General features: G+C 38.9%; 1 protein-coding gene across 3 annotated transcripts in view; it reads right to left on the minus strand.

Annotated features, from left to right (window-relative positions):
• Window positions 1-4,273: 4,273 nt before the first annotated feature.
• Window positions 4,274-23,669, minus strand: part of FAM114A1 (family with sequence similarity 114 member A1) — a 45,599-nt gene continuing 26,203 nt past the window's right edge. For all 3 annotated transcript variants that reach the window (XM_078394010.1, XM_078394008.1, XM_078394009.1), the window contains 9 exons: window positions 23,212-23,346; window positions 21,243-21,395; window positions 18,633-18,756; window positions 16,400-16,482; window positions 15,517-15,690; window positions 12,810-12,949; window positions 10,231-10,303; window positions 7,791-7,844; window positions 4,274-5,685 (listed from right to left, as the gene is read on the minus strand). In XM_078394010.1, coding sequence (XP_078250136.1) covers window positions 5,587-5,685; window positions 7,791-7,844; window positions 10,231-10,303; window positions 12,810-12,949; window positions 15,517-15,690; window positions 16,400-16,482; window positions 18,633-18,756; window positions 21,243-21,395; window positions 23,212-23,346 — 1,035 coding nt within the window. In that variant the 3' untranslated portion in view covers window positions 4,274-5,586. The remainder of the gene's footprint in view (window positions 5,686-7,790; window positions 7,845-10,230; window positions 10,304-12,809; window positions 12,950-15,516; window positions 15,691-16,399; window positions 16,483-18,632; window positions 18,757-21,242; window positions 21,396-23,211; window positions 23,347-23,669) is intronic.

Genomic DNA, 23,669 nt, shown 5'->3' on the forward strand with positions numbered 1-23,669 from the left:
GTTCAACCATCAATGTAAAATATTACTGTGCTTTATTGACGAAGTTGAGGCAAAATATCAAGAAAAAACGTTGAGGAAAGCTCTCCAAAGGTGTCATCCTGTTGCATGAAAATGCCTCGTCACACACTGCAGGTGAAACAATGGCAAAACTGACCTCCTTAGGCTTTCAAGTGATGTCCCAGACCTGGCTCCTTCTATTATCTGTACCCCAAACTCAAAAAAACACCTAAAGGGATGACGATTTGGGAGTGTTCTGGAGGCAACTAATGCTGCAAATGAGTGGTTACACCAGCAGTTGGAAGAATTTTATTTGCAGGGACTTAAGAAGCTGCAGGACAGATGTCGCAAGTGCACTGACTTCCTGGGGGAATATGTAGAATAGTGTGGCAGTTACAGCTTCCTAGCTCAATTTTTTTCTGGGAAAGGCTCAATACTTGTCAGCACCCCCTCGTTATAATCATGTGCTGTCAAGTCACTTCCAATTTATCACAAACCACCCAGGGTTTTCTAGGTGTAAAATACTCAGAAATGGTTTGAGTTCCCATCCCGTAGCTTTGCAGCCTTACACTGTAACTCACTGAACTATACCAGCCCTTTGTTTCTACCCTATGAAGTCACAAACAGTAGTGCTTTGAAGCCATCCTATCATGTGGTCTATTCTTTTATTCTGCAACCCATTCACTTTTATGACTAGTCTGATGGTCATGACCTACAGCACTTTTTCATTTGAAGTGCTGTTGGAGAAAGCTGCCCTCCTCCTTATACTTCCACCACTTCTCACAAAGCGCTACCCAAGGTAGTCACCCAACCAAAATTATTTAGTGTTAAGGATAGCTTGGGATTCCTGTAGATTTATTTGCAAGTGATGCTTTTCTTTGCCTTAGTGCCAAATAACATATTAAAGTAAAGGGGGAAGGGGGAAATATGTTGAGCTTACAATGTATTGGAAAGGGTCTCTTGCTGAATCCACATCCAGATGAATAGGATTTGTGACATAACACTCTTTTCCTATAATTTTTAATGGAGCTGTGATCAGAAACGCCATTGTTTTTTTAAACTAGCAGTATAGGCATCTTGAATAGTCTAAGTAGACACCATGAGATGCACAATAAAACATTAGTCAATAAGCTAAAACTGGGTTTTCACTGAAACATGTGAAAATTGTTTTCATAAAGCAGAATAATCTAAATTTAACTGAATACTTAGGGCAGAATTTTAATAGTGATCCTTACAACTGTACTGGAAATGAGAGATTGGATTTCATTATTTAAACAACAGTGCCCAAATGGTTCCCAACGGGGGAATCACATCCCTTTGGAGGAATCTGAAGAATCTGAAAACTGAAAGAGCACTGGATGATAGTTGTGGCGTTTGCCCAGGTTATGAATATTCATATGCTATTTGCATAGACCAATGGGAGTGCTGGAAGGGCGGAGTCACAAGGTATAAGAGACTTAGCAGGAGGAGATAGACACAGATAAGGTTTTGAGATGGAGTATTAGAGAGTTGAGAGAGTTTTGGAGTTTGGGCAGGAGAGTGGTGGTGGAGAGTGGATAAAGAAGAATGTTTGTTTAAGAGTTAACAACATTGCTTGTTCTGTCAATAAACAATTTCTATTTGGTTCTTTTAAAATGACATATGGTCTGATCATCTAATAACAGAGAAATAGGAAAGCATGAGTATTTCTAAAAATTCAAAAAGGTGGTGTGATACCAAAAAGTTCAGGAACCATTGCTTTAATGGATTACCTCCTTGATATAAAGAGATACAACAAATGGAAACGTAAACTAAGTAAGAGAGAGTGTAGGTATTCTCCCTACAACAATGAATGAAGTTTTCTTTGATAAATAGAAACTTTGCAACCTAGTTGTGGAGTCCGTATAAGCCTAATGATACATTCAGAATAGGCATAGAAATAAAGCAGGGGTCAAGAATCTAGACCAGTGATTCCCAACACTGGGTAACCAAGGTGTTATTGTACTGTAGCTCCCAGAAGCCTTCACCACTAGCTGTGTTGGCTAGGGTCTCTTAATAACACCTGGGTTATGTAAGGTTAGAAACCACTGATCTAGACTAATAAAAGTTAAAATGAGCCTGGGTGAGCTCTTAATCTACTCTTAAGAATCCTGATCACAATGACCCTCTGAGTTTAAAAAGGTCATGCAATTTTAACCTATGCTGTCAATGCAATGCCAAACCTGGCTGGGAAGTGGCAGGGAGAAAGTGTGTGTAAAGGTGGGGTTAGGATGGAGCATGTTTTCCCATGACATATCCTAACACTAGTTTATTTATATATTTGCATACACTGGCTTCCGCTAATGTCAGGTCCATTCTTCCGAAATTTAAATCACAGCAGGGGAAAACAATCTTTTGAACTTTGGTAAATCCATTCTTAGGGTGCAATTAGACAGCCTAATTATCTAGGCCTGGATCAGTCTAGGTCACACTAAACAGAATTACTTTGAGATTTGGTATGTTATTTGGGGTGATCCTTGCATCCACATGTAAGGAATGACCACACTGCAGCTCAAGCAGCCCTGTTTAGTACGATCAAGACTGATCTTTTTCTTCGAAAAGAAAAACAAACAAACCTCATATCTCCATGCTTTGCCTAAGCCCCTTAATGATCTTGAGAAATGGGACGCTTCCTTTCCATGCACCTATGGTGGAGAGGAGGAAGTTTTCTATTTCTTGTTAATTGTTGCTGACTCAGTACATCAGTGATACTTTGAAAGTGCTTTTTAGAAAAGCCCTTTCATAGCGTTAACTGATGTTTTAGCAACAATGAAAAAGAAATGCAAAGTGTCCTCTCCCTTCCCCTCTGCAAGAGAGTGGGCAGGAAGCTTCCCATTTTTCAAGATCATTTAAATGCTCCAGCAAAGGGCCAGCCAGCTTTGGTTTGATTCCAGCACATAAACTGGAATGAAACCAAAATGAATCAATCCTACCTGAAACAAATAGCCCAATAGCCTCTGACAGGGCTCAAAAAGGTACAGGAAAGCATTGACTGGAGTGGGCTAGTTCACCATGTCACGTACTTCCTGTGGTCCATGGACAAAGAAGTGAACCAGCCTTTCCCCAACCTGGACCAACCTATCTGATTGCACTCTTATTTACTAGTTATTTCTTTTACAACATACTTTTATACAAGATGACTCAGAAGTTACTCCCACTCAGCTTACATCTGGGTAACTGTGGACTGCAGCTAAATCATAAGGATGAGGTGTCAGAAAGACAGAGTGCTCTAATACCAAAGCCCTTTTGACTTGCCAAGTTCCTGCCAGTAAAACAGAAGTATAGAGGAAGCCATATGCTTTATTCTTTCACACTCACAGTTTTCTTCTCGCCTTTCGGAAAAAAGAAATCTTCTGTGCTGCTCCAAAAGATTCCAACCCTTTTGTTGGATCCAAGCAGATCCCTGTCCTTTTCCCTGGTGTCCACTGCCACATTCCAAATGTTCTCTTTTTCTCTGTCTTACACGGTCTGAGTTTTGGCCATGTAGAGACAGCCATCTGTGATTGCTGAGAGGGGCTAGGAAAAGGGCTCCCAAAAATCAGATTTGCCTTCCAAGGCTAGAGTTTAATCCACAGCCATTGATGAAGCTGTTTAAGTTCTGTCCCCAGAAGCATTACCAGAGCCGTAAGATTGTAGCCTAAATGTGTTTAGTACTGTTATGGTTGTTGCTTCAAGTATGTTATTTCCTACACAACTATATACTGAGAAAAGTATTTTTAAATTAATGGATTGATTTTAATCATAAACACAGCCAGCTATCGATGACTCATAACCCAGCCAAAGAGGCACTCGCCAACGCTTGCTCAGTCCACAAGTTGTGGCAGCACAGCTTCACAAAGAGTAACACTAACTAGACTTTGGGTATCAAATGGGGACAGTTTGCTCTGCACTTCATTTGCCAGCATCTTCTTACTCATTTTCTTGAAGGATAAAGTTGTAGCCCACTACATGCAAAATTTAAGATTTTCAGCAAAATCCGGAGTTAAAGAGTGTGCCAAATAAGCAACTTAGTGTTTTAAATGGTTCTCTTACCATCGCTTTGAAATGCCTCCCCAAGGGTTACAGCACATTCCTGCACAACCTTTAGTTAAAAGATCACTTCTATTGAGGCAATCCATTTGCACCACTCCTTTGGGTTGTTCATTCACTGGTTTAACTCTGTGTATTCTGCACTGAATGAGCTCATAAAAGCCAAAGAAGATCGTTTCTCTCTACATGGCTAATAGGTCAAAAGTTGTCGCAAGAATCATACTTGTAATGCTTTCATGCACAGTATTTTAACTGAAGTGACAGCTTCAACCAGACAACTTGAAGGGACAAAAGTAAGGTATGTTTCCAGGTACAGTTGCTTTTCTTCATGGCCTCTTCTGAGCCAAACACAGCAATTCTTTCATAAATCTTGAATTCATCTGGCAAACTACCTGTTTAAGGCATTTGGTAGCACTACATGCCAGGCAACAAATACCACAGCCGTCCTACACTGGTGTCACACTACAATAACTCACAACAAAATAAAAAATCAAATAAGAACAATGGAAGAGGCCTAGCAGCTTAGATATCACTAATTAGTGCAGCTGTGACTGTGGTCATTTTGCATTAATTTAAGTTTGGGATAATCACTTGGTTCTTTTGCACTGTCCATATCCCCCCAACACTCCTCTTTCTCTCTCTCTGTCTCCTGGAAGCTTATGTGATAATACTTTTGCAGCTTTTGTAGCAACAAACAAATGTTGCTACAAAAACGCCATATATATTGCACTGAAAAATTGCTGTTGAGAGGTAGCCATGGTAGGTCCCAGAACAGACCAGACAGCACAGTTACTTTCTTGGTGTGCTTGCACAGTGAAGCCAGCATCAACAAAAGTGAATGACACCACCAATAAATCTTGCTTTCTAAGCAATTAACAGTTTCCACGATTTACAGCCTTTTCTGCATATGATGTTATGACTTCATATCTAGGAATGAAACATTTTCATTATTTCATGACACTGGTAAGGCAGGGACATTTTCTCCATTATATTTAAGCTAATAAAAAGATTTATAACTGTTCTAAAAACAGAAAAATGGGTAAAGAGCCAATACCTTGTTGGAATCTTCGTTCTCTTCCTTGCATGGCTCTCATATTTTCAACATGGGGAAAGTCTACCTTTCTGATCATCTCTAGACCCATTAGCTGCTTAGTCCTAAAACTTGCAACAGCCAATCCCACCCAAACCAAAACAAACTGAAACAAAACAGCCTTGATTTGGACAGTACAAGACAGTGCCTAAACGAAGAGTATTGGTAAAAATGTTCTAAAATGAGATACAAATTATTTGACACACCATTGTGCAAGGCGAATTTCAACAAACATAACTAAAAACAGCACATGGTTTGACTTAAATTAGGGAACTTTCCTCCTTCCTATTACAGAATAAAGTGTTAAATAGTTAACAAAATACAACGTGTTACTCAGCATTACATGTGCAAAACTGCACTGAGTGTCTTTTAAAAGGCTTTATGATCACTGAATGGATTTGGACATAATTTTGAACTCCACACACACGACTGGACCAATGGTTCCGTAGCCACTATTGCACTTGCAAGCATTTAGTCTGGATGTGGGAGATCTGGAGAACTGGAAGCAGTAACTGAAAAGCATCCTGGATATAAGCTGTGCTGTTGCTACCCTAATGGAGAAAGTACATGTGTGTTAACAACATATTGTAGTGGTGTTCATTGATTTTTTTAAAAAACTTACTTATTTGAAATCAATAGAAACTGCTTCTAAAAGAGTGCAGCACCATGCATTATGACTGTTGCAGGGAACTCATGGTATGTTGATGCCATATAAACATTAACAAACACCAAGAAAATCTTATGGGAACAGTTTCCTAAACCCATGCGCACTGGAGTTTAAATATGTATATATTACCCACACTGAAATCCTGTTGCACAGTTACGTGAAAGCACATCTCTTGATTACTGAGTTGTGTGACTGGCATGCAACAGATAAAGTCCACAGAGTTTTTTAACTTAGAGCAATTCACTTTTAAAAGTTATGCTGTTTGTGAAAATGCACAACAGGATTTCAGCTGTTATGAGTCAGCTGAGGTGTTTATTCTAAATTTTTGCTTAATTTGACAACTGTGCTCATGAAGACGGTGAACAAGTTACTGAATAAAAAGGTAATGTCATATTATTACTAGTACTACTATTTTGCATTTATATGGTGATTTTGAGCTCTCAGAGTACTATGTATACATTATTTTCTTGCAATCCCTACAACTATAGCAAAGTTGAGTGTTATTATCAACAAAATTCCCCATATTTAAAATACTAAAGGGCTGAGTCAAAGAGAGAGTGGCTCATCAAAATCCATTTATGGACTTTATGAGTAAGGCAAGAATCAATCTGTGGCTTCTTGATAGGATCTTAATGATTAAACTATTCAGCACAATTTTCCTCTTTTAAAAAAAGCAAGATAAGGATGATTTAGTTTGACTACTAGCAAAAGAGGGCTCTAACTATACACCCATATGCTGAGTGGCCACTAGCCTTGGATTAAGTGCTTTCTGAATCCAGAGAATTCAGAGCAAGAAAGCATGGTGTTTAAAGGCAAAAGAATGGAGATACAATCCAAAGCATGTTAGAAATTCAAATGAGATTTACTTCCAGCCAGGTAATACCGTATTTTTTGCTCCATAAGACGCACCTTTCCATAAGACGCACCAAATTTTTAGGAGAAGAAAACAGGAAAATATAATCTGTTTTCTTCACTCCATAAGACGCACAGACTTTCCACCCCCGTTTTGTGGGGAAAAAGTGCATCTTATGGTGCGAAAAATACGGTAATACATAAGACTGTCAGTGTGTTAAAGGAGATCTTTCCTATGCCCACTCCATTGAAATAAATGGGTTGTGATTAAAAGTTCATATTAATTTTTGAAAAAAAAATACCCTTAACACATTACACTACATGTAATATTAAAATGAATGTTTTAACAATGAATTATCATTTAATTCATGTATTAAATATAATTTAATTACAACAATGAAAATAAATATAATAACATACTGGGATCTGTTTTTAAGCATTTTTCAGTAGGGCAAACACCAAATTAGCCCAGCTGTCATCTTTGTGCCATGGCAAGAAGCCATTTTTTTGTTTGTCTTTGAAATGTTCTTTAAAACCTTTAGAAAATAGAGGAAGACCACTATTGCTAAACACTTGCATATAACTGATAAACACACAAAATGTTGCTGTTGATGAAATGGCTTGGAATTATAATGAGATAACTGTTACTGTATTTTTCAATCTATAAGACACTACTGTTTCCTAAAATCATTACCCTAAAAATTGAGGTGTGTCTTTTACACAGAAGTAAGCCGAGATTGCTGAGAACAAAACAGCACATACCTTGCCTCTGTAAACAGACTCCCTTCAGCCACAAGGCTGAGTTTCCTACAGTCAGGAGACTTAGTTTCTTCCAATCACGAGCCCTATGGAACTGACATCAGCTGACCCTGAACAAACCAAATAGGACACACCTCCTTGGAGGTGGAGCCTGTAGGTTCAAGATTCAACAGAGACAGAATGCCTGACATCCTGAGCTTAGAGGCTGAATCCTCAAAGCTAGGTTTTCTTAATTTTGGGGTTAGAAAATTGGGGGTGTGTTATAAATGGAAAAATACAGTAAGTTTTATGGGGTTTCATGGAGATATAAATGTACACACAGCTTCATTTGAAAGTGACAGCAACGTAGTTCCTTGTGTAAATTAGTTCTACACTTACCTCTAAGAGTACACTGTTAACCATTGGGTTGAGAACTTCAGCTTTTTTGTCACTCTGCTCAAATGAAAACATGGGCAAGGTTTAATATTATGGCAACATTGAGAAAATGTAATAAAATCAAGCATTTCTTTGTTTCTTTCCTCTTAAAGGCCTGGTTGAGCGGTGTTCAAGAAACACAAACAAAAATCCTCCTCATTGCTTCCTTCCACTTCTGGGAGGAAGTTTTCAATTTGGCTTTTATTTTTTGAAAATGATGTAGTGCGCTGCCCTATACACTTAATTCCACCCCACCCCCCCACCCCCGTTTTTGGCCCTTTCATGAAACTAAAAAAGTGTTTAATTTGTCAATATCCTGAAGTGACTTTTTAAAGCCACTTCATGATGTTGGGAATTCAAATAGGAAGACTTGCTTTTGGTTGGTTTCCATTGATTGCACATACTGGAAATGAACCAAATGAAAGTGCTCTCACTCACACCAAAAAAGAAGGAGCCTCCAACAAGGACCAGAAATGTGTATGAGTATGACTGCTCGGGGGAGAGTGGGCAGGCTGGTTCAATTCAGCAAATATGTTTTCTGAATGGCATTTTAAAAAGCAAATTAGCTTATCCCTGCAGCAAAGCAAACAGTGACCTTGCCTGTGCAGTAATCTTCTTAGTTTCTTCAGCCAGTTCTTTATGTAATTTCTGTGTGTGGGGGGGACAATTCAACCCAATTATGAATATAACGATTCCACTAACTTTCACTAAACATTTGATTCTCTTTTCAGTCCATATTTTGTATTCAAGTATAGCTATGTAAGAAAATATATGTAAAGTACATTGGCTAAAAGGGATTATTAGCCAACTTTCAGAGAACTAGTAAAGATTTCCACTCTACCTGAATTGCTGGATGGCAAATAATTCTGCCTCTGAAAGCATATCCTCACCCAAAAGTAAGTGATAGTTACCACAGCTAAAGCTTATAGTGTTCACCTCTAATGTTCACTCCTTTTGCTCAGTTCTGTGGGCTTGTTTGCTATAAACCCAGAGCAAGACAGAGCTGAATCTCTTTCAACTTCTGCAAAGGCAACAAGGTCATAACTAGGAGTCATGTAAAATGCCTAGTTCTGAAGCTGGATCAGATTAATATTTCATGCTGAATTTTTTTGTTTGATCTATTTATTGAAACTTCCTCTGAGAAATATGATAAAACATGCTAAGAAAATGCAAAAATAGACAAATTCCTGTCATCAGCTTAAATTATTCACAGTGAAAGCAATATGATTAAATTATGTTCTCTTGAAAGAAACTCTGGAGAGGTATGCACTGAAGCAAAGGAGACGGAAAGAACTGACAAGAACTTGTTTTAGAATTCTATCATCAAAAAGGAATGAAACATGTTCTATATTTTAAATTGGAATTAAATTTTCTAACAATGTTTACTGCTTCACTTCACATGTTTTTTGGGGATGGCTCATCTCTGAAGTTCATTTGAAGTTCTTGTTGAAACCTCATACTTTTGATATTGAAAGGCTGGAGTTGATCTTTCTTTCTCTAGTTCCAATCTCGGTTGTTTGCATTTCCTCAGTCTTTGTGTTTAACGGGACATGCCCTTTTCTCAACCGGTTCGTACATTCACCGTTTTTGTCAGCATCTTTTAAAATCCATTATAATTCAATCATATAAATGAAAAACAAATCACCAGTTCTGACATGCACCATAAGACCACTGACTTTCAATTTACTATCTATTACAAAACACATCTTTTGTAATAGAAAAATAAAATAAAAGCCACCTAAACTAGAGAAAAGGGGTCAAAAAGACAAGGAAGCAACAAAAGACAGAAAGCCAGCACAAATATCATTAGGGCTTGCCTATGCTGGGAGCAACTCAATTTTATGGGACTTCTCTTTCTTCTGTAAGGGACAGTGCTCGGAAGACAGAAAAGGCAGAAAAGCAGCATTCTCAATGGACCTCTTTTCCCTTGACATCTGGCTTTTTTTCTTCCCAGATGTACCATTTGATCATTTAGATCAGAGATGGGATAATTATAACTAGTGCTAAGTACTCATTTTACCAACCTCAGAAGAATGGAATGCTCAGTCAACCATGAGCCAGGTACCTGAAACCATCAGGGTTGAAGTTAAGCAGAGTCTAGTTACTTTTAAAGAATGGGTAATGAGTATTCTGAATAAAGCATATGATTGCAGAAAATAGCCTTTATTAGAGGCATTTTAAATTGGTAAGAAAAATGGAGCCCACATGCTGCTGTTTGCATGCAAATAAGGCAAGAGACGCAAGTGTATGACTGTCAAACTAAGGTCTTGTCTGCTGCTCTGATTTTAGCTCTGTAGTGAAATATATTCTGTACACTGGATACTTATGGGAATTAGGATCTCAATTTTCTTACTTGCTGGTTCTTGCAAGACTTAGATATCTAAAGTAACTTATCGGTACTTACCCCGACTGAAGTTAAAAGATCAGAAAATTCCTTTGAGAGGGATGATACTTCATTACACATTGTATCTGTTAAACTGTTAAAGAAACAACAGAAATAATGGGAGTATCACTAACATCTGTAGCATGAGAAACCCAACTATCATGGTGAGCTGCAGGAAAAATGCTATGACGAGTCTAATGGGTGCAGCAAAAACATTATTTTGCATATGGAAAACTGCAGGTTCAATCCCTGCCACTTCCATGTAGGTCTGGGAAAGACCCCAATCTGAAACTTTGAAGACCTGCTCACTGGTTGGCATAGGCAAAACTGAGGTAGGCAGTACAGTGAATTGACCCAGTATAAAGCAGTTCCCTGTTTTTCTAGATCTGAAATGACTAGCCATTTGATTAACCAGTGGACACATGTAGCTCTAGCAGCATATCCATAGTTAAGTCCTAACATGAATTAATGACCATTGAATACAAATGTAAGAAGACGAGCCATGGCATATCAGACACAAAGCTTTCCTAAGCCCATATTCTAATATGGGATGAGAAATCCGTTTCCTACAGTGGCCTACCACATCTCTATGGAGAGCCCCATATCAGGAACAGCATGCCTTCATTTTTGTTTTCCCTACCTGATATACTGAGGCAGGTTGTCAGTAATATATAGATAGCCAAGATCCCAGAAATCCTAGGTAGCCTGATCCTCCATGGATCTATCTAATCTACTTTCAAACTGATTCAAGTTGTTGACCATCATTACATTTGGAACAAAAATCCACAAACTGATTACGCATCTTCCTTTCACCTGTCCTGGATCACTGCAGTTTCTACTATTAATGGCAGGAGACATGAAATTCTGCAAAGTCTAGAGGAAGTTGGTAGGAAGGAACTTCTTTCTATCCACTTCCTTCATACTTTGCATAACATTATATATCTCCACAATGTCTCCCCTCACTTGTCTTCTTTTTAACCTAAGTAGGATCAAATGTTGTAACCTTTCCATAATTGTTTCCGTCCCTTTGGTATTTTAGCTGCCCTTCTCTAAAACATTTTCAGTTCCAGAATACATTTCTGAGGTAAAGTGACCAAACTGTACACAATATTTCAAGTGTGGCCACATGATACATATCTACAAAGGTAGTTTTTCATTTTCATTTCCCTTCCAATTATGTCCTATTTGTAATTTGTTTTTTTCAACGCAGCCATACAGTGGGTCAACATTTCCATCAAGCTGTCCATCACAATGTCAAGTTCTTGATCAGCTACTATCATCTCAGATACAATCAGTGTACAGTGGTGCTCCGCTAGATGCTTACCCCGCTAAACGACAAAATCGCTTGACACAGACTTTTTTGCGATCGCAATTGTGATCGCAAAACGATGTTTCCTATGGGGGATTTTCGCTTTACATTGATTAGGTCCTTGCTTCATGAACCGTTTGTTCGCAAAACGATTATTTTTCCAGCTCTGCAAAATGGCTTCCCTTTGCAAAATGGCTGTTTTCTGGACAGAAGCTTCGCAAAACAGCGACTTCAAACAGCTGATCGGTGGTTCTCTATGGGCGATCTTTGCTGGACGATGAGGTATTTCCCCATTGGAACGCATTAACCGGTTTTCAATGCATTCCAATGGGGTTTTTTTTGGCATGACGACGATTTCGCTTAACATTGATTTTAACAGAATGGATTATCGTTGTCATGCAGAGCATCACTGTATGTACAAAACTAGGATTGTGTATCCTATTATGCATCACTTAATGTCCACTTACAGTCAACTGTATTTGCCATTTTAATGCCCAATCCCCCAGTTCCAACATATCTTTTTGGAGATCTTCACTGCCTTCATTTGAATAATGTGAGATCTGCAAACCTGGCTACTTCATTATTTAACCCTAGTGCAAGAATATTTATGAATGTGCCAGTGGACACCAGTCTCAGTACATATTCTTGGAGGACCATAATTTGTGGTAATAGATTAAAATCTAAGAACTGGTTGTGGGATTAAGTGATCTGCTGCACCAGCATGAAAGTGCTTAAAATAGGACACATCTGCCTGGACCAATGTGCCATTAGTGGTGCACTAGGACCAAAGATTGCAGAGTTGAAGACCCGGGACTATTAGCCACCCTCCCAAGACTTTCCTTTTTCCCAACCTTGGTTGCAGTCCTCACAGTAGTTGAATAAGAAAAAGATTTTCCCCAGATACACTTTTTTTTTGCAAGTTAACCCATATCCCAAAGAAAAATATTTGGGTGTGGTTTAGTTTTGAAAGGGCAATGAACAGCCACGAGTTTACAAAACATGAAAATTGTCCTCAGTACATAACACCATCTGATGGTGACAATTTTCAGTAATGAAAGGCTCTCTCCTTCCATCCTGCAGCTCCTATAGCTTCCACATGATGAAGTGGATTACACAGGAACTGGAGAATCTGCAGGACAGATATTACTCTTTAATTACCGAAAATCACTCCCTGCTGGTGATGTCATCTTCCTTATGCAGGAGTAAGGATTCCACCCTACTAAAGGCATAATAAAATAAGCACTTTCTCAAAATTGAAAAAGAAAGAAAAAGAAAACAAGAATATATTCACTTTGTGAGAACTTTTGCTTGATCCAAAGCAGGCTTTTCCACTTCTTGTCCATGAAGAATTAGTTCAGCTAATTTATGGAGTTGCTCAATGCAACGTGCTGTTACTTCAGCAAGGCTTTCAATAGACAACATGTAGATTTCCTACAAAGAAACACAAGGATTCAGCACTAAAGGCATGATGCTACAGATGCCTTGAATTCAAAGGTAATTAATACCATGATTAAATCAGTTCATGTGCTGATTAAAAAGGAAAAGAACAAATCCTTTGAGAAGACAGATATACCCTAAGGCCCATGTACATCTCTGGAGTTTTGGGAAGAGAAATGCCAGTGGGACTATAAAATCTTACTCTCAACAATTCATAATTTATTCTTTATAAATTATGAATGAATTCATTATAAATGCACCACTTCCCATGGCTGAGGAAAAAGCCTTACACTCACAATGAACAATGAACAAAAGAAAACTACTCACCTACAATATTTGGGCCACTTACACTGTCCAAAGACCTGGAAGAATAAACAGGTCTTTGCCTTGTACTGAAAAGGTGATCATGTTGATGCCAAGGGAATGTCCCAGATAGCCAAAGCCCATTCTTACCTCCTCAGTTTGCCACAGAAAGGAGTGCAAAGGGAAGGGCTTCTGAAACTGATGCCAAGGACTGGATAGGTTGATCTGGGAAAACGTTGCCCTTGAAATGTCAGGATGCCACGTTTTTCATGGCTTAATAGCTCAAAACCAGCAATCCCAGATTGGTCCAGAAATAAATTAGCAATCTAGGTAGGTTGGTACAGGGCTGAAGTTATATATTCAGACCACCTTGTCTCCTTCTCTGTAGCTTGGCCCTTGAATGCTTTACTAGCTGCAGTTTTGACACAAGGCAGACCAATGTATAACACATTGTGGTGATGCAATGTAAAGGTTACCAGAGCACAGACCATGGGCATCAAGCTTTTCTTATTCAAACATTTTCATAGATAAGGTACTGACTGCTGGTAGAAAATATTTTGCAGCATGAATACCATATGAGCCTCCACTGATACACACAAAATGGAATGCACCCAAGCATGCATGTCTTCTCCTTTCAAAGGAGCACAACCCCATCCAGAACTAGTTGTACCTTGTATAGTCAAGCAGAGGATCAATTCACTAACATGTTGGCAAAGTTAAAAAGAAAAAGGAAAAGGAAAAAAGAGAGAGAGAGAGAGAGAAACAAAATATTGTGGTACTTTAAAGACTAATGAATTTATTTCAGTGTCAACCTATGCAGACCAAAATCCACTTCTTTAGACACAAGGAGTGCATATGTATGACCTCTATATTTACACATGACCAAGCAAGGATACAAATGATTAAATTGATTGTGGTTTGTTAACATTAGAACTGGACTATCAAGGTGTTAATTACCAGAGGTAGTAGGCCCAAGCTAGAATGATCAGCTGTATCCCAGGTGGACATGGTTGATAAAAGAATAGTTTTTGGGATTAAGGTCAGATTCTGTCAAGGGATACAACTATTTTTGATCCATAACATATTACAGGAAGTTGAGTTATTAATATATGTAGTGCTCTAAGAAGCCTTGATCTCCATGGAGACCCTAAACATGAATGAGAATTTGTTTATGTAGCCAGACTCTGCTGTCTCCCTCCAGGTACTGTATCTCTTTGTAATTCCTTTTTCCTTCAATAGCCACTCTGAGATCAGTAACAGAGTACCATGATCTAATTTTAGTGTTCTAAAATTGCTTTGTCTGTGTTGCCGTTCCTGATATCAGACTTTTGTCCATCCATTCTTTTGTGCAGAGATTGTCCTGTTTCTCCTATGTAGAAAGCAGAGGGGCACTGCTGGCAAATATCTAAGCAAATGCAAACAGTGAGGTATTGCTCCTAAGGGACTAAGAGTGAATAATCCTCTGTCATCTACATATTGCCTGGACTATAGCCAGAAGTTATGCAGCACTCTTTTGAAGAAATGATGAGACCACATCATTAGGGTTCATACAGCAAAGAAGAACAGAAAGAAATCTCAGAGCTCAAATTACTTCTATAGAACCAAATATCTGTACTATACACCGAACAAAGAAATAGAAAAAAATCTACAAAAACCACAGTTTACCATTATTACTTTGTCCATCATTACTTGTCTCTTTCACTGGGATATGTATAAATATAGAGGACCTGTATTTGCACTCCTTGTATTGAAAGAAGTGGATCTCTTTCCTTCCTCGCCCCCCTTTAATTTTGCCCATATGTTGAGACAGACTAACATAGCTAGTTCTTTAGAAACTGCATTAACTAATAGTGCCAGTCTTGTTTGTCTTGTGCTTCAGCTTGTCGGATCCCATCTAGTTCTTTATCAATGCCAGATATATATACCACTCCCACAATGGTATCATATGAAACAGTATCATAGACAAGATGGAATCCTGCGGAATCCTACAATGGGGGTGCCATGGCCCCAACCCCTAAACGTCAGTCGCCTGCTGAAAATGGCTGTCCATGCAGGACTCCAAAATCAGTCATCCACTTGAAACCAAGAAGTGTGAATGGAAAGACCCCCATGTCTAACTCAATAAGTCACTGGCGGAAGGGGGCAGCCACCATGGCCTCAGTCCAAATCCAGGTGATTGAAATGGACTTAGAAAATCAATTTCATCCAAGAGTGCCTGGGGTCTGGTCAGTGACCATCCAAATGGAAATAAATCTCACCTCTACTGTTTTGTTCTTTCTTCCTTCTCTTTTTCCAGATTCTCCTGTTTGAGATTCCTTTTCACCTTCTTGTTCTACTTCATCATCTTTGTTTTTTTCTGCTGGATCCTTTTTCATTTCTAAACACACAGGGAGGGTAGCCTCTGCCAAGCAATCATAAGCTTTCTTTCTAGCCTAGAAGACAACCACCACAAAAGATGACAAAAGTTTAATATTGTGGAATATTATATTCCTTCCATATTCCGTGTATCAAAACTACATATGTAGTTCATAAAGTATAAAGACATTTCCCATGTTTTAAACTGGTGGAAAATGCCTTTGTAAGCATGAAAATTGCTAAGGTGCCTTCCTGTTATAGCAGAGTATAAACTCTTCTGCTACTGCTTGAGGAAAAATTTGCAGAAAAGGAATTGGGGATCCTTCCACATAGCTCTGTAGTTTGGTGTATCTTTCACCTCACACATTCCTTTCCATTGCTGCCCATTTTTTTGCCATTCAGTATGTTCTCCATAATCTGAGGATCCTGACATGGAAAAGCTGTACACCAAAAATTAGCATCTGAAATCACAGTGAAGAAATATTAAGAGAAGGACAGTAGATCTGAAAGGAAAAATTACTGTCATTCCAGGGAATGAGTAAACATCTTTTATCAATCTACAGAAGTCTATTTTACCTAATTATCCTAGACCAGCTCTCTGTGGTTACAGTTGCTGTTCTACTAAATCTTCAGATCTACCACTACCATTGGCCTCCTGGTGTCTTTCTAAGTGGTTCACTCCAGTATACTTTCAATTATTACAGAGTTACATCGTAGTGATGGGAACCCACATGAGGCAGGAAAAAAGATGGAATTCTAGGTGAATTATTAAACAAAGCTACCCACCTTGTTGAGTTTATCAGGAGTAGCAGCAACATGTAGTTCAAACAGCAATTCTGTAAGTATGGTAATAAATTCAACTTCAGGATCTGCATAAAAATGATTAAAAATAAGTAAGCAGAGAGAAAAAAATGGATTATATCTTCTGTTTCTCAGAAAGTCAAATGTTAATTATTAATAAAGATTTCTCCTTTTGTTTCTTTTTGTTTTTTTTCTGTTTTTACTAACAAACAGACCTGCCTGTTTGGTTGGCCTGATACAGGTAATACCCTAGTAAACATTTGGAAACTCTAATTTTTCTTTTTCCCTTCTTAAAGTTTAAGAAATGAGTGAGTTTCTTCAGGCCAATAACAGCATGCTGAGAAAGGCTGAAGGCAGCAGGAAAAGAGGAAGACCAAATGTGAGATAGATTGATTCCCTAAAGAAACCTACAGGCTTGAGTCTACAAGAGCTGAGCAGGGCTACTGAAGACAGGACATTCTGGAGATCATTCATTCATAGGGTCACCATAAGTCAAAGGTGTCTTGACAGCATGTAACAACAATAACAACAACATGTTCCTAACTATTCTTTAATGTGCAGTAGTATTTATTTGCCACTTGTATGCAGTTTCTAGTCTTTCTAAAATTAATATATTGGTCAAATGTTCTGTATGTTCCTGTCTGACAAACCGTCTGACAGAGACTAACAGGATAATCCGTCTTTATCCACATAACTGATCTCTATCCACATAACTGCTACATTTAAAGTGATGCATGAGTGTCACCTGTTGATTCCTCACCAAAAGTGCTTATGGAATGGCACTTGACTATGTCAAAACCCAGAGGAACTAATTCTAATCCAGCAGATACTTGCTACATTGGAAAATATGAGGCTGCTCCAATGCTCCCTGTGAATATATGGGAATTTTTCATTATCTACTCTTTAGTGTAGAAGATATTGCTTCACACTTCCAATCTGTCATTAGTATAGGGGATACAGCAGCCTGAAAACAGTTATAACAGGACTGAACGTCTTCATGTTCTACTGACTAGTCAGCTAAAGGTCAAAAGACTTTTACAATTTCTAACTCTACTATCATACCTAATTTTCTGATTTTGTTCTGTACAAAGGTATGAGTAAGTCCTTTTGATTTTGTGTCATGTTTCATTTGTGATGGTACATTACCTATTATATTTGATCAAGAACAAGTCAAGTCTGAACTCACATCAGAAGCTAAAATGACGAAACTGGGGTTACTGAACTTCAGACATATAAGAAGACAAGACTCACTGGAAAAGACAACATTTTAAGTTGAAGAGTGGAAATTTCAACATGAGATGGACTGAGGAGGAGACTACATTGGCAGATAATAGAAGAAAGGTTCTGGGATTAGGATGGTCAAATTTACATCCACTGACTAACAGCATACATGTCAGTGTGAATCAGCCTCAAGTTCCCACACATTTGATTTTTTTCGTCTGTCACTGGCAATTTTCTCTATTTGTAGTGAATACATTCACATTGGTTCAGAAGGTATGACTGCTTTAAGTGTGTGTGGAGTGCCAGTGGTTGCCAGCCTGGGAATAGGAAACAAAACAGAACTCACAGGGGTCAGTCCCCCTCAAATTTTTAGGAGACTACCAAGGAGACTTCAGATCTTTGTGCTGTTTCTTTAGAAGAAGGTTTGATACCAGTGTTGCAACAAAGTTGCACAAAGGAACCTAGGAGACTGGAGGGGAGATAATACTTTGCAGCTTTTAAAGTTAGTAGTGCTGTAGTTGCACCTCCTGCAAGGTTGGATGGCTGCAGTAGACTCTGCTTTAACAAGATACAAATAAGGGCTGATTGCCAATTGCCTCCTCTCTCTTTCCTGACTCCTGTGTGGTCAACCAAGCCAAATTCACTGAGGGAAACCTGACTCCCTGGGTATAAATTCATAGTGGGCCCATGTGGATTTTTTCGCTCAGTACAGTTGCACCCTGACTCAACAGAGGTGTCATAGCCTTGGATTTGCAAGATCTGATGAAAGTTTTTAATAACAGGACATTTTGGAAATCATTTAAATCATAGAGTAATTTGGAAAAACGGATGGCACATAAGAACAATTTATTATTAAAAGTTGGATGGATGCATTTTCAATAGGAACATCTTGAGGGATGTCATTTAGGGATTAAGTCAGTCATAAGCAGCAGAGACCAAGAAATTCAGTGGTTCTGAATTAAACTTGTCATGTTTGTGACAGCAATTCTCCAAGTACCTTTCTTTGCTCCATTCCCATCATTATCTGATTCCTGTGGAACAAAGACTTCCTTAATAGCAATTAAAGCATTTTTTACTGTTTCCAACTCCTCTCCTTCAAGTGAACCCATGTAGGATTGAATCTGAAACAAGAAACAATCATTTTAACTAAACCAAGGCATGCACAGCTGAGACACAGCATTTCCACAAGGGTGTAGTATATTGTGTGTGAAAAAATGGAGCAGGTGTGTCCTTGCTATCTACACTGGTTGCAGTCATGTATTAGTAGTTTACTTTTATTTGTTTGTTTGTTTGTTTAACTTATATGCCGCCCACACTATCCAAAGGTCTCTGAGCAGCTTACAACAATTTAAATACAGTAAAAAGATAAAACAATTAAAATACAGTGCTCTAAAAATTGCCATCAGAACCCACAGTTGACGTTATTTCAATTAAAAACCTTCTGGAACAGGAAGGTTTTGACCTGGTGCTGAAACGTCATCAACATTGGCGCCAGACGAATCTCAGTCGGAAGGGCATTCCATAGTCTGGGGGCAGCTGCTGAAAAGGCCCTTTGTCTACAAGCCATCCCTCTTACCTTTTTGAGGTAATGGCTCTTTCAGGAGGGTCCCCTGGCTAGATCTTAATTGCCGGGTAGGTTCATATGGAAGGAGGCGGTCCTTCAGGTATCCAGGGCTCAAGCTGTTTAGGGCTTTATACTCAAAACAAGCACTTTGAATTGGGCCCGGGCAGCAACTGGTAGCCAATGTAATTTAAACAGAATTGGCCCAATGTGTTCCCTAGCAGCCCCACCACTCACCAGCCGCACAGCTCAATTCTAAACCAGTTGCAGTTGCCAGACCGTCTTCAAAGGCAGCCCCACATATTGCACATTGCAGTAATCTATATGTTACCAGTACATGCGTAACTGTCATGAGACTCTGCTCATCCAGGTAGGGCCATAGCTGGTATAATTTCTGCAGCTGAAGGAAGGCCCCCCTGGCCATCGAGTCCACCTGGGCTTCCAGAATTACAGGCTACGGACCCTGTCCCTTAGGGGGAGTGTAACCCCATTCAGGACAGGGAAATGGCCCTCTAGCCTGTCCAGTGAAGCACCCACTAACAGCACTTCCATCTTATCTGGATTGAGTTTCAATTTATTAACCCTCATCCAGTCCATTATCAGGTCTAGATACGAATTCAGCACAGAAACCACCTCGCCTGGATTGGTGGAAAACGAGAGGTAGAGCTGAGTGTCGTACCACAGTATTAGATGTGTAGGTTTGTAGTTAGTCATTTTATTAATGTTTTATACCCTTATCTTCCTCCCAAACCCCCAGTGGTGTATTTAATGGCTCACAAGAGGGCTTGTTTAATTTAGTAATAAAACATCACTTTCTTTCTGACAATTCCCTGTATCTTTACTGCCAGAAAAGATTTTATGGTGTTTCACTGAACTGTTCTCTCTAGCTGCATCTGTCAGTTAGCATCGGCAACAAGCAACAACTTTCTGCTATCCATCTAGATGCATCTGCTTCATCCCTGCAAATGTCAAACCACACTGCTTCATTAACACAACAGCATGGGATCAAATGATACTTGCTAATGCAACAAAGGAGGTTTGAACCTTAACAGTAAGATTTTATGTGGTAGGTAGGGTGGGGAGAAATAAAAGCTGGTTGTGGCCCTCTATGTCCCCTTTTTTCAAAAGAGGAAAAAAGGCAGAATCAGGCCTCTAAAAGCCTCTAGATAATGGAATTCTCATCTAAAGCAGTGATGCCCCGTAATTTGTTTATATAATGTATATAATTATTATTATTTATATGCAACAGAATAAAACACTTTAATAAAGAATAGTTCAGCAGAGGAAAATAGATCCTTCATATTTTCCTTTTATTTTCTCACTTTTAGCACCTTTGCCTATTGGGCTATTAACACTGGATTCTATGCACAGAGAAAATTCAAATATTGTTGTCACTACATGATGCAAGGCTGAGCCATGGAGATTATGGAACCCCACTGCATACATACCACTTAAGAGCAAAACTAATTACAGTATACCACATTGGATACCATGCTGAAAATGGCATTTCCACGTCAAGTACCCTTTCATCTCCTGGAGCACTCTCCCCATTTTAACTTTTACCTTTCCCAACTCCTGTTCCACATTTTTAGTTACTTCTCTTAGGATCAGGAAAAAGCACATTAGCATCACAACAAAGTGAGAAAAGGATCCTGTACATCGCTGAAGAAAGGTGGGAAAAAGTTAGCACATGCACACTCTGTTTTGGTGACACCCCTTTGTTCAGGAGTTGAAATCTTAAAAAGGAACTTTTAAAAGCTCTGGGTTAGGGGAAAATGCAACAAGGGGGTTTCTTCTTCTACAACACAGGTGAGTGCTGGACAACACGAACCAAATACCATAGAGACATTTCTAAATGTTATGGGCCACTCAGCCTAAAAAATTATAAATCCAAATGGCCAAATAAGTATGGCCAACATGTTGTTCCTGCTATGATAAGGGAGTTTCTTAGAAGCATAGTTTTCAATCTTAGTGGGAGCTATTCTTGAGAAATATATTCTAATAGGCATTCTTGTTAGCTTGATTTATGCAGTCCATTTACGATACCTTGGCTTCACTTTCATTAGACAGAATTTCCAGAGCTTCCAGATGAGACAGGCCCTGAAACTCATCAAAAAGCAGCCCATAATGTGCCGTTCTTTCAAATGTGACTTGCTGGGCAAGCCTCTGCTTCTCTTTTTCTTTTGCTTCTCTCAGTAGCTGTGGAAATATAGATCATTGTTACTGGTTTATTGGTTGCACAGCAGATTTGACAGATTCTATTACCTTTAGACTCAATGCCTGTAGGCAATAATAGTAAAGTTTGGGGTTAGACCATAGAAGAAGAGGTGAAATGCTTCATTTTTTATTATAACAATTCTAGTAAAATATTTTAAACCAAGCTTCCTGTATCCCTTTTATCATTAATGGTGATTATAGGTGGACACAGTTTTTAAAAACTTAAGTGGCTTCAAGTACAAAATAATGTATAAATAATAGTTAATGTAAATAACCACTACCTGCAAAAATTAAAATGAAAGGGTTTATTTTCTGCACTGTAAGTTATAATAAAAATAATTATGTGAGCTTCAGTTTCTCCAGTTGATTTCAGTAAGACCGGCACAGCAGAATTTCCAGACAGAATGAAGGGTAGTATATAAATGTTCTCAAGAAATAGATAAAATCATATGCCACCTATTTAAGGGGATGTGATGGATGCACTACTGTTCTTAAATCCAGGGTCTGAATTTCGGTTAGCTCTGAACTAGACATGGGCACTTTATATTCATATCTCTAGGGATATGAATACGAAGTGTGGTACCACAGGTGTCACAGAAGTCCATTCCCTCCCCCCCCCCCCAGAACCGGCCAGTCCACTCACTGGTCACCAAGAACTGCACATGTCTGTCACCATCAACACTGCACCAATTGGGGAAGTAGCCGGGCTGGTACTTCCCCACATCCCCATGCAGCCAACCATTCTGATGAGGACGCAGGATGAAGAGTCTCCCTGTTCAGCTGTTGAGCGGTTGGCTGTGCAGGGAGGCAGCAAAGCACTGGCCAGGCTACTTCTGTGATTGGTGCAATGTTGATGACGAAGGACGTACACACATGCCACACAGCGACGAATGAGTGGGCCAGCCAGTTCTTGGGGGAGGGAATGGACTTCCGTTGCACCTGTGGTGCCGCACCTCATAGTTGTATCTCCAGGGATATGAATACGCCCATGTCTACTCTGAACCCCTTTGATAAACTTAAAGATTGTTCAGCCTCATTGTGCCATCCCATTTTCTCTTAAGAAAAACAAAAACACAGTTGCTGTGATTGTAAAAGGGATGAAGAATTATAAACTAATTTGATTTTTTCCAATATTCAATCTAGTCTATCCATCTGCTATTATTTTACAACTTGTTCCCCGAGCAGATAGCTGCTTATCCTGACCCTTTAGGTTCCTGTTCTGAGACACTGGGAAGCAGACTTGCAGAAAAATAATAGTGTCATCAGCTGCAACCAAGGCAGCATCTACTCATACAGTTAACAGAATACTATAGAAAGAGAACACAGTGGAATGGGCCAGATCAGGATTATCCTACTTCATTTTGAGATGAGGAACTGCACCACTGTGAAAGAAATGAATTCTTACCTGTGATTCTGCTTTATAATGATACCACTTAATCACATGCAAACTCTTGATGATATGAAGAGTTTAGACACTTCCTATTCTAGGTATTCCTGGAGGCATAGATAATTAGTGTAGAAAATGATGTTCTTCCATGTGACAAATGTTACCTTCCTCTACATCTTCAACATGAAAGGTCAACACAAAGAAAGTAACCTACATAAAAATCTGTGCTCATTCCTGGATATGTAGTCTGGATAAGTAGTTAGCCATTCATGGTAAGGACTAAACACAGGATAAAAGCTTTAGAGGCCCTTCAGAATGCCAAACACCCTGCCATATTATGATCATAAACAACTACATATACTTTGCTGTTAATTGCTTATGTTACTGATCAGGAGAATTGGTTTATTTTACCTGAGACAAGGAGACTGTTCGTTCCATCAGTATTTTGGTTTTCCTAAACCCAGGATCACTTTCTGCAAGGACATTCATGGTCTTCTTGCCAATGAACTCCAAAGCATCAAGGCCACCCGTTAAGACACTTCTACCCTGTACAGAACAAAGAGCAATACTCTTGTGGATTCCAATCACAGTCCGAAACACACTTATTTATAAGTAAGAAATTCCCATTAATTTTAACAGCACTTGTTCCTAAATAATTTTTTTTTTTTTACAATATTTTTTAGCCGCACCATTGCCAGTGGCTTCTGGGCGGCGTTTAACATTAAAACCTAAAAACATTAAAAACATTTTAAGAAACAGTATAAAATACCATATATTAAAATATTTCTTAAAACAATTAAAACATTAAAATTAATTAATTAAAATGCTGGGTGAACAGAAAGGTCTTTGCCTGGCGCCGAAAGGCCAAG

This window comes from Pogona vitticeps, chromosome 5, assembly GCF_051106095.1.
Source record: "Pogona vitticeps strain Pit_001003342236 chromosome 5, PviZW2.1, whole genome shotgun sequence".
NCBI lineage: Eukaryota > Metazoa > Chordata > Lepidosauria > Squamata > Agamidae > Pogona > Pogona vitticeps.